Raw genomic sequence first — 13038 nt, 5'->3', positions numbered from 1 at the left:
TATGATAAATATTATTACTTAAGAATTTTTGCGCAAAAATAAATAAAATAAACTTTTCAGTCATCCTCATGTACGCTTGGCCTAAAAATATACCAAGCCGTTTGTGTTTTATTAAATTTGCTGGCAGCCGGCAATTGATAATGATTGACAACCATCGATTTGTAATTTACATAATTTATGGGTTTGAAATTATTTATATGTAAAAATAAAATAAAGGGGCTTGACGGCTAAGGTAAATTTAATTTGAGATCGAGAGAATAAGAGCGGAGGAATCAATTAATTCTTCGTCATTCTTTTATTTGTAGAATATTTTTGTTTTTGGGCCTGATTAGAATGCAGATTGTGGCACAGTTTGTCGTATTCTTGAAGGAAAAGAACTAAAATACTCAATCAACTATTGTTTGGCTGTTCAAAGTTAAAAGGGTCATTCTGCTCATGTTCAACGACTGTTGAAGGCTGAGTGACTTGTATGGAGTACTTTTATAGGAGATTTTCATGCACACAGATATATTCTCTTCCGCGTTATAAGCAGATCATTAATCTGATTGCATTTGTTTGCGATTTAAACATTTAAGGACATGAAAACTAACGCCAAGTGTGGGATTGTTGTATCTTGTAAAGTAATTTACTTTTACGGTGCTAAATAAATAGCTAATTAATGGGCTGCATTGGAAACTTGTTATACGTTTGATAAACAATGTTGTTGAGAGGGAGTTTAGTGTCCCCATAATATATACAAATTTGAAAATTATAATTTTGATAAGTTAGGCTTCTCATTAGTAAAGTAGGATTATGGAGAAATATGAAATAATTATGTTTAGTTAGAATAACATGCTATAATAACAGCTTTAAAAATCTCTCTCTTTTTTTTTTTTTCCATGACAGATTATATCATGATAGGTTGGAGGCCTTCCCAATCATCAAACTCGGTTTGCAACAGTTTCCCAAAATGCTTGACAAATTAATGTGACAGGCGGCAACTAATAGATGTACAAGCATATCTAAATTTCTTGAACAAGACTATGGAAAAAATTTGAAGTTTGAACTACAGAAACTACTACAAACTCATTATTTGATCATAGTACATGACAGATAAACAAATATTATTACATTCTTGATTGAACTGTGTTAAAAAAAAAAAAAAAATCAATTGGAGAACAATTTGCGGGATCCTAGACGTCAGCTTTCTGTGAATTCAGAAGAGATTTTGTTGAGGCTGCAGATGACAGTGACGAATATGTAGAGCCGCTGCTGCCTGAATTTTGAGTTCCATAAAATTTGTCTGATTCTGTGACGCCAGAAGATGTATAGGTGAACTTTAAAATGTTAATAGGAGGTGCATAATACATTGGCACAGGCAGTTTTGATGGAAGGCTCGGCAATGGAGCTTCAAAGTTGAGAACATTTATCACTTGTCTTATAGAAGGGCGATTTGTGAAATCAGGGTGGCAGCACCATAAGCCAACAATCATCAAACACTCCATTTGCCGCTCATCAAACTCTTTACTTAGTCTTCCATCAGCGGCTTCAAGAAGTTGCCCTTTTCCGTAAAGGTCCCAAACCCACTCCACAAGCCTTACTTTGCTCGGCTCTTGCCTTGGTTCAACTGGCTTTCTTCCACAAGCGACTTCGAGGGCAACGACTCCGAAGCTATAGACGTCGGATTCTTTGCTAGCCTTGCCGGTTGTGACACACTCAGGGGCAAGGTAGCCCATGGTGCCGGCCAAAACAGTTGTTTGAGAGCCCAATTCATGATCCACAAGCCTTGCCAGACCAAAATCTCCGAGCTTGGCATTGAAATTGGAATCCAACACGACGTTGCTGGATTTAATATCTCTATGCACAATGCATTGTTCCCACTCTTCATGAAGATACAACACCGCAGAAGCCAAACCAAGGGCTATTTTGTATCTTACATTCCAAGTTAGCATGACCTTTCCTCCGAAAAGGTGAGAATCAAGGCTTCCGTTTGGCATGAATTCATACACAAGAATCAATTGTCTTTGCTCATGACACCAACCAATAAGGTGAACCAAATTCCTATGTCTCAAACGGCTGATGATTCTCACTTCCGAAATGTACTCCTTTTTCCCTTGCTTTGATCCTCTTGAGACTCTCTTAACCGCTATCTCGGTGTTCTGATCGCTCAACAAGCCTCTATAAACTCCTCCGAATCCACCCTCACCCAACTTCCCTGCCTCGGCAAAGTTGTTTGTTGCTCGACTTAGTTCACGATAAGTGAACCTCTTTGGTCCAGTTCCTTTCTCAAATTCATCTTCCAGAGCAATATCAATGGCCTCCTTATGCCCACCCGCCCTCTTTCTCCAATATATGAACCAAATCACACCCAAACCACAAGCTAAAGCTCCAATACCCACAAGTAAACCAACAATCAACCCTGTTTTGTTTTTCTCCTTACCATCGCTGGTTTCCAAGGTTGAATTAAAACTCCAAGAAATAATCTTATGCAATTCAACCACCTCGCCCGTAGACGCAGAGAAACCAACCCTCACTGTTTCTGGCAGAATCTCTCTCAAATCAACTACATGCCAAAGGCTAGAGTTCCCTCTATAGACTGGCTTATGAGCATAGGTAAGAAACACACTTAAATTTTGGGTAGTAGAATTGTAGCTTACCCAAGCATTTGCTGTTGCTGCGGTCTTGATGCTACTTTTCCACAGGACGGTTTTCTCTGAGGCAATGGAATTAACATTGATGCCTACATGATCAGTGCTTGGATCCCATCTGTTTTTATTACTGTCAAACTCTACCGCAACAATTTGATTCCTGGAATCATTATTCAATGCGGTTTCAGGACTGAATAAGGCAAGATAACCATCACTTGAGTTGTCAGGAATTTTGGAGTTAAATGGCGCAAGGAAGAACGAAATTCCTTCACCATATTCAGCTGGATTAGGGGCACTCATGACAAAGGAGAAGTGGGTGGTGAAGTCCGTGAGACTTCGTGTTTTGGCATCCCAAATGGGCACAGGTTGATTATACGTGGCGCGGCCAACACTGCTGGTGAGGTTGTCGTCAACTTGATTCTTAGTAAGCTGAAGAGCCTCATCGGATGCAAATGAATCTCCCTCGAATGTTATGGTTGGAACATTTGGTTGGAAATTCGGAAAATTAAAGGAGACTGAACTTCCATGGGGGACTAGCAACAGGAAGAAAATGAAGTTCAGAAAGAAAATAAAATGATTTTGTTGATAGGAAAAGGCCATGGTAACCCAAATGCATGGAGAAGGAGAATGAATGTAAAAATTGGGTGGAAAGGCCTTCGATTAGTTCAACTATATTCTTCTCCCAAAGGAAGGCTTGGTATTATTAATTAATTAACTTTGTCAAATTAATTAATACGCTCATTTCTTGAACGGTTCTTTATAGTTTATAGTTTTATGATTTTATTAAATTAAAATGTCTCACTCTCACACGGTAATATGTACCTCCATGTATGGTTAAAGAAATTGTAGAATATATTGAAAGTACTATGTGAGTCATATATATTACCTCCATGTATGGTTAAAGAAATTGTAGAATATATTGAAAGTACTATGTGAGTCATATAACAAGCAAATGGTATTATGCCATATGTTTATTTATTTTGAAAAACTAAGGTAATTTAATTAATAAATTCAATTATACATGTCACACATATAATAATTAATTGTATTGTATCAAATGTAACACAAACTTTCTCCTCTACTTTGACAGCCAATCTATACCACGGCGTTTCACTCCCATGTAATAATAAACTACATTCCGCTACCGTCCATGGTGCCAAAATGAAATAAACCACTGGCTTCCAAATTCATGACATTCTAAAGTTTTATCCATTGGATTATCCCAAAGTTTGATCAACTACAAAGCTTATCGTAACCGTCGACAGGTGGTCGGGATTATTGAAGCAACAGTTTACAAATCTAGAAATAAATTTAGCCGTGCATCTAATTCATACTTCAGAAGCGAAGTTCTAGGTAAGGTCGGCATGATCGATGCTGAAAGGTAAAAGATATATACAATTGATTTAGTGATTTTGCACCTATTTCTGGTGCCTATTATTTTTAATTCGGAGTTGACAATATCTACGCGTAAAGCTACGGCACAAAAAAACAGTTTGATACGACAAAGAGGTGAAGCTCCAAGACAATTAGTAAAACAATGTGTGATGTGATTATTCGTACCTAACATCGAAACCAATGCCGGTTGCCGTCTTGTTCAGAATGTATTTTACTTATATATAGGCCAAGACATTGGTTGATTTATTTTATGAAATGTGTCACAGTTACATCGTCGTAGCCAGGCAAAAAAGAACAGAAAGATAAAAAAAAAAGATTACGTATTGGTACTTGGTAGCTCTATAAAATGAGTTTTAGGGCTTGGTCAAATTAATTCCCTAGAGGCTTGCCCTTACTCGTAATGAAGTGGACATCGGAACTTTTGAGCCGGCCTCTTGCTGTCATAACATGCCACATCCACATGGCACATGGATCTTTCCTATGAAAAATGTTAAAATATCAGGCGTATTTAAGGCGGTGTTAAGTAATTTATTAATGTCTTCACTCTTCAATCTTCAATCACTATGACATTGATTTTCACCGAACTAATTCTTTGTGACGTGTTTGGATGTGTCAACTGTCAAACAACAATTGACGAGGGAATTATGGTCGAGGTAGTATTTGGGCTTCATTTGGGCTGGGTCTAAGCTCTACCAAAGAGAATATCGCTGCCCCAAAATTTATGACGCCGTTTGATATTCTCTTAAAACGCCATTTTTTGCATTTCCAATTCGTCTGAACTTACTTTGAAGGACGGTAATTCTAGATAAATTTCTCCTTATCAAACAGAGATGGCGCCCAAAGATCTTTTTATATCATTTGAATGATTGAATCCTTTTGTTATTTGTACAAAGAAAATTAAAGACAGGACATTTGAAATAGTGTAACTATACATCTTATCACTGGAGTTTTTCTTTATGCACACACGTACACTTGAATCTTTCTTTACACAAACTTGAGTCTTTTTTTTTTTTTTGGTACACACACACACTTGAGTCTTTCTTCACACACACATATATATCAGAGCGTGGGTAAAATGTAAATCTAAATTTTAACCTCTATCTCTCTTAAGATTTAAACTTGAATAATTAGAAACGATTTAAAAATTAATCCTGGGAAATCCTTGTGGAAATTAAAAAAAGCATATTTTAATCTCTCCCTTTGGTGTTGGCAACATCTTCTGTAAGGAGTGTCTCAAAAAAATTAAAAATGCTAATTTTCACCCGAAGAGAACTCGATAAATGTAACACAAAATTTGTGACATTAGACCCGCTCCGTTACACTTTTCCTATTAAAAACAAAATGTCTTCTTTCATCATTCAATATTGCTGCTGTTCATTGTATCAAAAGCACTTCCATATAGCGCCTGGACACCTCCATGTAATACAAACTACAAAGTAAATTCAGTGATTTTCAACCAACTTCACAAGCAAGTTAGCTTCGTTAATTTCAAGATTAACGCAAATTTTTGAAGAATAATATCGGAATTAAGCACCCTAATGATAGCCATGACTCTCGCAATGAAGGAGAAACGACTGTAAGGCTTCCTCAAGTCAATCGGTATATATTTCGGACGTTAGACTCCTGTATAGGACAGTAGTTGTTGACCTTCCCCCCCCCCCCCCCCCCTTTGGCACCCATTTCATATGCCCTGTAAATCAATCATTAGATAAAACTGAAATGTTTATTTGATAAATAATTTCGATTCATTCTAATGTGTTTTGGGGGGAGAACTCACTGGATTAATGGGGTATGTCGTATTTTTTTTTTTTAATTTTAAAGAAAACTCATTTACACAAATTACTTTAAAACCATTTTAAATTTAAAAATAATTAATACCTTTCAACGCAGCTGGATTCTGGAATGTCATTTGATTGCTTTCATATATTCATTTGTCTTGACATCCAAGTTTGCCGGCTTGTTTATAATTATATCAATACAGTGAAAAAAAGAAAAAAGAAAAAAAGAAGAGTTAAATTGAAAGCGGAAAGGTTCTACCATGGAAGAAAATGAAAGATTAAACTATTAAAATAAAAAAGACAGCATGATTAGATTAACAACAATAATCAAATCCAAAAACACAAATACTTTCTAAACATCAAATCCACGTCTCTCTTCTTTTACAGGCAAGAGATCATACGATCATCTCTCTTTGACTCTTATACTGTTTCCAACTATGCAAATTCCAACAACTGACCCACGTCATTAATATTTAACTTACTTTATCAGGCTTAGGTTCAACATATTCATCTTTATTAATTGTATAGAAAAATCATATTACGCCACCAACAAAACACCATTACGACAGAAACGATAACACGGTAGCATATATATTATTATCATTTTATGTGCTACAATAATACTATAGTAGGAATAATACCTTATTTCTGTCTTGGTATTGCCTTGATAATGTTCAAATATCTGTACTCTTAATTATATCATAGAAAAACATTGCAGAAATGAACAGGCACAAGTTCAACGACCGACTTCAATGCTTGAATTTGTAATGAAAGGTTCGCCAGAGCTGACAGATGGTGTAGGCACATGATAACTTGGAACGGGCATTTTCGATGGAAGATTTGGCATTGCTGTTTCAAAACTAAGGACTTGAATAGCCTGCCTTATGGAAGGCCTGAAACTGCGGTCAGGGTGAGCAGACCATAATCCAACAATCAGCAAACATGTCATCTGTTGCTCATCAAATCCCGAATCCAGACTCTCATCAGCAGCTGAAAGTAGCTTTCCTTCTCCATAAAGACCCCAGACCCAAGCCACCAACCCCATTTCAGATTCTTTGTAACGATCAACCGCTTTTCTTCCAGTAGCAATTTCTAAGGCAACTACTCCAAAGCTGAACACATCTGACTCTTTACTAGCCCTGCCTGTGCTTATGTATTCAGGGGCCATGTAGCCTAAAGTTCCCGCCAGCCCTGTAGTCTTAGGACCAAGCTCATGGTCCATCAGCCTGGCTAATCCAAAGTCACCTAATTTGGCGTTAAAATTAGAATCTAACATTATGTTGCTCGATTTGATGTCCCGATGCAGAACACATTGCTCCCATTCTTCCTGAAGATAGAGCAAAGCCGTGGCCAAACCAAGAGAAATCCTGTACCTCACAGCCCAAGCAAGAGGACTCTTCTTGCCAAACAGGTGAGCATCAAGGCTACCGTTTGGCATGAACTCATACACAAGCAGGAATTCGCCTCTATCATGGCACCAGCCTAGGAGTTGCACCAGATAGCGATGCCTTAACTGGCTAATTGTCTTCACCTCTGTTACATACTCTTTTTTCCCTTGTTTAGATCCTCTTGAAACTTTTTTGACAGCAACAGCCATATCCAAATCAATTAGATAACCCTTGTAAACAGAACCAAACCCTCCTTCGCCCAACTTTTTATTCTCTGCAAAGTTGCTAGTTGCAGAGGCAAGATCTGTGTATGAAAATCTTCTTGGTCCTGCGCCTCTTTCAAGGTCGTCATTAATGGAAGTTAAGGTCTCTCTCTCTGCGGTAGACTTTCTTTCCTTCTTCTTACGCCTTCGCAAAATCAACAGTCCCGTTATCGCTGCAGCTATCAGAACCCCAATTGAAACTGTAACACCAACTATTATCCTGATCTTTTTTCCGTCCGTTCCATTTGTACTTTTAATATCCAAGCTTGAGCTGAACTCCCACGATTCAAGTATATGTCGCTCTCCAAACTGGCTTGTAGCAGCTGAGAAGCCAATTGTCACCCACTGTGGTAGAACTTTCGTCAAATCAATTATGTAAAACAAACTAGTATTCTCCCGAGGATCAGATGTCTGTCGGTAGGTCCAGGACACACTCAAATTCTTAGTAGTAGAATTGTATGCAATCCGCACATCAGCAGTGTCTTCACTGTGAAAGCTGGCGTTCCAGCGGGTGTGGACAGCTGAAGCAATTGAGTTATTGTTGATTCCCACGTGGTCTTGAACGCCAGAAGGGTCCCATTCACGGTTGAAGTAAGTGTCAAATTCCACATGGACTATATGATTTGAAGAAGAGAAAGAAGTTGTGGTATTAAACAGGCCTAAAAACCCACCAGCTGAGTTTGGAGGAATCTGAAATCCAGCAGGAGCTAAGAAAAATACAAGCCCGTGGCCGTAAGTGGGACGACTCTGGGTGTCTATTTGGAAGGAGAATTTGGTGCTGAAGTCAGTAAGCTCACCTGTGTCAGAATCCCAGAGCGGCACTCTGTCAGCATAAGTAGCCCAACCAACACGGCATACATATTGGTACCTGTTTATTAATTCAATGACTCCAACAGAAGGTACTGCGTCTCCCTGATAGATTATATCTTTTCCATTGGGGTCAAAACTAGACATCCGGAAGGAAACAGAATTGGCTGAGGGAACAAGAACAACAATGAAAATGAAGAGAGTTATGTTGATCATGGTAACAAATGGAGAGAGCATGAAGCGGAGGTTCAACATGTCCGGGAAACTCAACTGGCCTTTAAATAGGTAGGCACAATTAGTCTACGCATTGACTTCTTGATGTTCAAGTTTCAACTACCAGCTGTAATTTATATGTCCAGCAAGCTTCAATGAAGGGGAATCATATTCTCTGAAATATTAAAGAAAGACTTTCTTTGGAATTTTATTGCCAGCAAAGCTACGTCAGCATTGAAACAGACGATTATAGACAATTATTCAGAGAAAAACCTTGGAAAGTATAGATATGACCAAAAGGCATTTATGTTCATTTTTAAATTCTAATCGAATGCCGCGCCCAAAATTTAGACAAACAATGGCAGTCGCATGTTGCAGGTCTATTTGAATCAACTCCGACAGTCGGAGAAACATCAAATGAAGAAGAATGACCAGTCCTTGAAGCGTGTTATACCTGAAATAATGATGGGCTGAAATTGTTGGAAACAGAGTTGTCCTCTTAATGTTCTTTGATACTTGAAACAATGATGGCATATCTGGAGAAAATCGAAGTTTGAGGATCAATATTTTCTTATAATAATATGTTTAATTAGTTTATATTTACATATTTGAAAAAATTTCCAATCCGACGATATCATAAATCCACTTTTATAATCTTTTAAACTGATTTACAATACCGTAAAATTGCCCCGAATTTTAGTTCTGAATCTAAGAAACACTATATATATATATAGCTCGCTAGAGATATAACACGAAAAACATTCAGCGGCCCAGATGAAAATTAATAAAGGTCAAATACATGCCAATTTCACTAAGTATTTACTCCACATACGCTGATACATATTCAAATATCTGCTGAACAAGGCCAACTATAGGATTTTTTTTTTTTCGGTGGTAATTACTTTCTTTCCATTTCTGAGATAAAATATTATCACCATGGCATAAAGCAATTGAACATCTAGCTTGAGAGCAAATGAACACGTTTGAATGGTGAAAAAGAAGAAAATGAAGATAAAGCAGTCAATTGGTCAAATATATCGATTAACAATTTTAACATTGAAAATGTGAATATTATTGATTAATGCAAAACCTATTATTCACAAAACCATTATTAGCTCCCTAAAGTCGATGTTTTAGTATTGAGGATACTCCTTACGTTTCGATATTAGTTCCCATTACCGTAACTGCATGCCAGTTAAATTATTATAAAAAAGATAATGGGTTAGGTTGTTCTAATTTAAATTTTTGACTTAAATAGTCAATGAATAATTATTATTAAATAATATTTTGACTTTCAATATTTATCATTAAACTGCTTGAAATCAATGGTTCAAGAATTATGTTAAACTTTTAAGTAAAAAAAATAAGTCATATTTTCTCTCATTTTCTTCGCTTCTGTCCCCTTTTTTTTTTCTATATAAATAAAATATATGATTTTTTTTATATATTACAATCAAAAGTCCGCCGAGACTTGCCTTATATAATCCATCTAAAATTCGGTTTGAAAATCCAATATAAAATGGAGATATCTACTCTTAAATCAAGAGAAATATTACTTCCACAATCATATAAAAAAAAAACTTAAATTCTCTCTTATGAGGTGTCGGCCACAACACTAAAAATTGATTTACAAAAAAAACTATTTAATACAGTATGCTAATCCAATTATAAAAATTACAAAAGTATATAATGCATTCTAACAAAAACGATTTTATAAGTATAATTCTATTCTTTTTATTATTTACCTAAAACTAATAATTGCAAAATTAATAATCTATATATATATATAAAGTTGGGACTTGAGGAGGTGATGTGGCATCACTATTTCTCATCTTTGTATATTCTTTATTATCTAATAAATAGAGAAATTTTCTTTTAGATTTGGCTTTTCATCTTCTCATAATTAATTTGATTATTATTACACAATAACAATTATGTAAAGATTTTAATGAGACATATTCTTTATAATGAACATCCAAGGGGGAGTGTTATGAATTTATTAAAATAAATATAAATGTTCATAACATATATCTCTTAGTTTCCCCACTATCTCACATTAGCAACCTTTAGCTTTCATATAACTCCCACTATCTCACAAGGAATTATGATTCATAATTTTTCATTAATTTCATGGAGTGATTATGTAACTATAAAAGGAGAGCTCATCTTTTTATTTTGTACACACACAATTGGAATGAATAAAATCACTCTATAATATATTCTCTCATTTTATTTTTTATCTTGCGTTGCTTCGTTATTTGTATTGCTTGCTAATAGTTTTTTTTTTAAATTTTTTATAAGGCTGCCTCATCTTTAAAAAAAATTAATTCATATTTTTTATCAGTTTCATCAAGTGTAAAGTAAAAAAAAAAAGATAATACTAAATTCTTTTTTCAAAGTCGCGTGAAGCGCGGTTCTATTTTCTAGTTTTGTAATAAAACTAAGTCAAATATATCTTATTATAATTTTTTTAATGATTAAATGCAGCTCCCGAAGAAAAACAAAGGAAGCGTGTCGAACAAGCCATTTTAGAGAAAGATTTTTCTAACGCAATCGAGCAAATCGTGTGCAAATTGAAGTAATAATGTTTAGAAATTTAGGTAAGAACTTGACTTTGAAACTGGACCAGAATACTAATAAAATTATTCGTTGAACTACAACCTGTGAGCCCACCGCTTGGAAATGGAAATCGGGGTAATTAAAATGACCAACTTCAGAGTTCAGAGAGCATGTGAATTATTTTTTTTCAATTATGCCTTGTAAAACACTTCAAAAAGAAAAAAAAAAGAATAAATTGAGAACATGGGAGCCACAAGAAACAATTGCATCCCAAATAACAGAGTCGCCCGTGACATTTTTCTCAGAACTAATTTTACCTGAACCACTAACACGTACGTACTCTCTGTGCTTCTGTCTTTAACCTAACGTACGTCTAAGTTAAAAATGTTAAATTATGTTCGGCAAGTAATTCTACGCATTGGCCGTGGACCACAATAACAACAATATAGGTGGGCTGCATATATGACAATACATGAATATTTTCCATAAAATTTTAACTAATGGCGTTCTTGTTCATCGGCTGGATCAGGCATTATTCAAAGTCTATTAAATTATTAGGTTTAACGAACAGATAAGAATGAACATGGTTCCTGAGTTGTTTAATGACAGTGAGAAAACAACTTGTTTGGAAGACAAGAAATATTGAGAGAAAATGATAAGAATTTGAGAATTTGTTTTTATTTCTTTCAACAAGATTACAGAGGAAATGTACAGACTTTTCTTTATATACTCACGTAACTAATCAACTATGAGCTAAACTAATCTCACATGCTGATCATGCAGCAGCTTATTAACTAACTGTAACTAACAGTCACGAGTACAAGAAATTATATAACCACCAGGTGCTAGCTGGCATGCCAAATCATCAACTTGTAGCTGTGAGCTGCTGCTGTTGTAATTCTCTGCTTTGCTGACTATTTAGCTCACATGAGCTTCCTTGACATCCCCTCTCAAGCTCAAGGGTCTGTTGATCACATTGAGCTTGGAACGAAAATAGCTAAACTTTGGAAATGACAGAGGCTTAGTAAGAACATCTGCCACTTGCTATTCAGTGGGAATGTACCTCACTTCTAACTCCTTATTTAGAACCTTATCTCTAATGTAATGAACATCCAGCTCTATATGTTTAGACTTAGAGTGAAATACTGGATTTTTAGCTAGATCACCTGCACTATGATTATCACACCAGAGAACAGGAGTTGGCAACTTGATAATCTTCAGCTCAGAAAACAAGGATTGTAGCCAAGTAAGCTCTGAACTTGCTGCTGACAATGCTCGATATTCACTTTCAGTGCTGGACTTTGCTACAATAGCTTGCTTTTTCGAAGACCAGGAAACTAGATTATTACCAAGGAAAATGCAGTAAGCTCCAATGGATTTTCTGTCATCAATATCACACGCCCAATCAGCATCTGAATACCTTGTCAATCCAATTGTTTCCAAAGTCCCATCTTGCTGAATATAAAAACCATGTGTAATAGTTGCTTGTAAATATCTCAACACCTTTTTACAAGCTAACCAATGTTGGAGAGTTGGGGCACTTAGATACTGGTTGAGTTTATGTACTGAATAGGCAATGTCTGGTCTGGTTAAGATCAAGTATTGAAGTCCTCCAACTATACTTCTGTAGAGAGTTAGATTTTCAAACTCTGCACCCAATATGCCTTTAGCTGTTCTTTCTAATTTGTAGCATGTGCTGAAAGAAGTTTCTGTCTCTTTGCAGTTCTGCATTAATGCTTTAGCTAGCAAATCCTTGATATACTTAGTTTAGGAGAGATGTATTCCATGATCTGTGTAGCTGACTTCTATACCAAGGAAGTATGAAACCAGACCTAAGTCTTTTGAGGCAAATACTTTACTCAAGTTTGTGATGAAGGCCTTCAGCAAGATTGAATCTGGTCATGTGACTAAAATATCATCTACATAGATCAAAACAAGGATTATGCCTTTAATATCATGCCTAATAAACAATGAGGTATCAGCCTTAGAATTTGTAAAATTCCAATCT

The 13038-nt window shown here is 35.9% G+C and overlaps 3 protein-coding genes across 3 annotated transcripts; all 3 read right to left on the bottom strand.

The window, feature by feature from the left end:
- Positions 1-980: 980 nt before the first annotated feature.
- Positions 981-3285, bottom strand: LOC102610210 (L-type lectin-domain containing receptor kinase IX.1-like). Its single transcript, XM_006466509.3, has one exon. The coding sequence runs from the start codon at positions 3225-3227 to the stop codon at positions 1173-1175; it is 2055 nt and encodes a 684-aa protein (XP_006466572.2). The 5' UTR covers positions 3228-3285; the 3' UTR covers positions 981-1172.
- Positions 3286-5908: 2623 nt separating this feature from the next.
- On the bottom strand, positions 5909-8644 carry LOC102622102 (L-type lectin-domain containing receptor kinase IX.1-like). Its single transcript, XM_006466287.4, has one exon. It carries the CDS (start codon positions 8511-8513, stop codon positions 6537-6539), a length of 1977 nt encoding a protein of 658 aa, XP_006466350.2. The 5' UTR covers positions 8514-8644; the 3' UTR covers positions 5909-6536.
- Positions 8645-12074: 3430 nt separating this feature from the next.
- On the bottom strand, positions 12075-12761 carry LOC127903740 (secreted RxLR effector protein 161-like). The gene has a single exon (XM_052444420.1). It carries the CDS (start codon positions 12759-12761, stop codon positions 12075-12077), a length of 687 nt encoding a protein of 228 aa, XP_052300380.1.
- Between the last annotated feature and the right edge of the window lie 277 nt (positions 12762-13038).

This window comes from Citrus sinensis, chromosome 7 (assembly GCF_022201045.2).
Source record: "Citrus sinensis cultivar Valencia sweet orange chromosome 7, DVS_A1.0, whole genome shotgun sequence".
Taxonomy (NCBI): Eukaryota; Viridiplantae; Streptophyta; class Magnoliopsida; order Sapindales; family Rutaceae; genus Citrus; species Citrus sinensis.
This window is presented reverse-complemented; position numbering and strand designations above follow the sequence as displayed.

Coding starts and splice junctions, on each gene's coding strand:
- LOC127903740 (XM_052444420.1), bottom strand. CDS start 12,761: ATGCAGAACTGCAAAGAGACAGAAACTTCTTTCAGCACATGCTACAAA.
- LOC102610210 (XM_006466509.3), bottom strand. CDS start 3,227: ATGGCCTTTTCCTATCAACAAAATCATTTTATTTTCTTTCTGAACTTC.
- LOC102622102 (XM_006466287.4), bottom strand. CDS start 8,513: ATGTTGAACCTCCGCTTCATGCTCTCTCCATTTGTTACCATGATCAAC.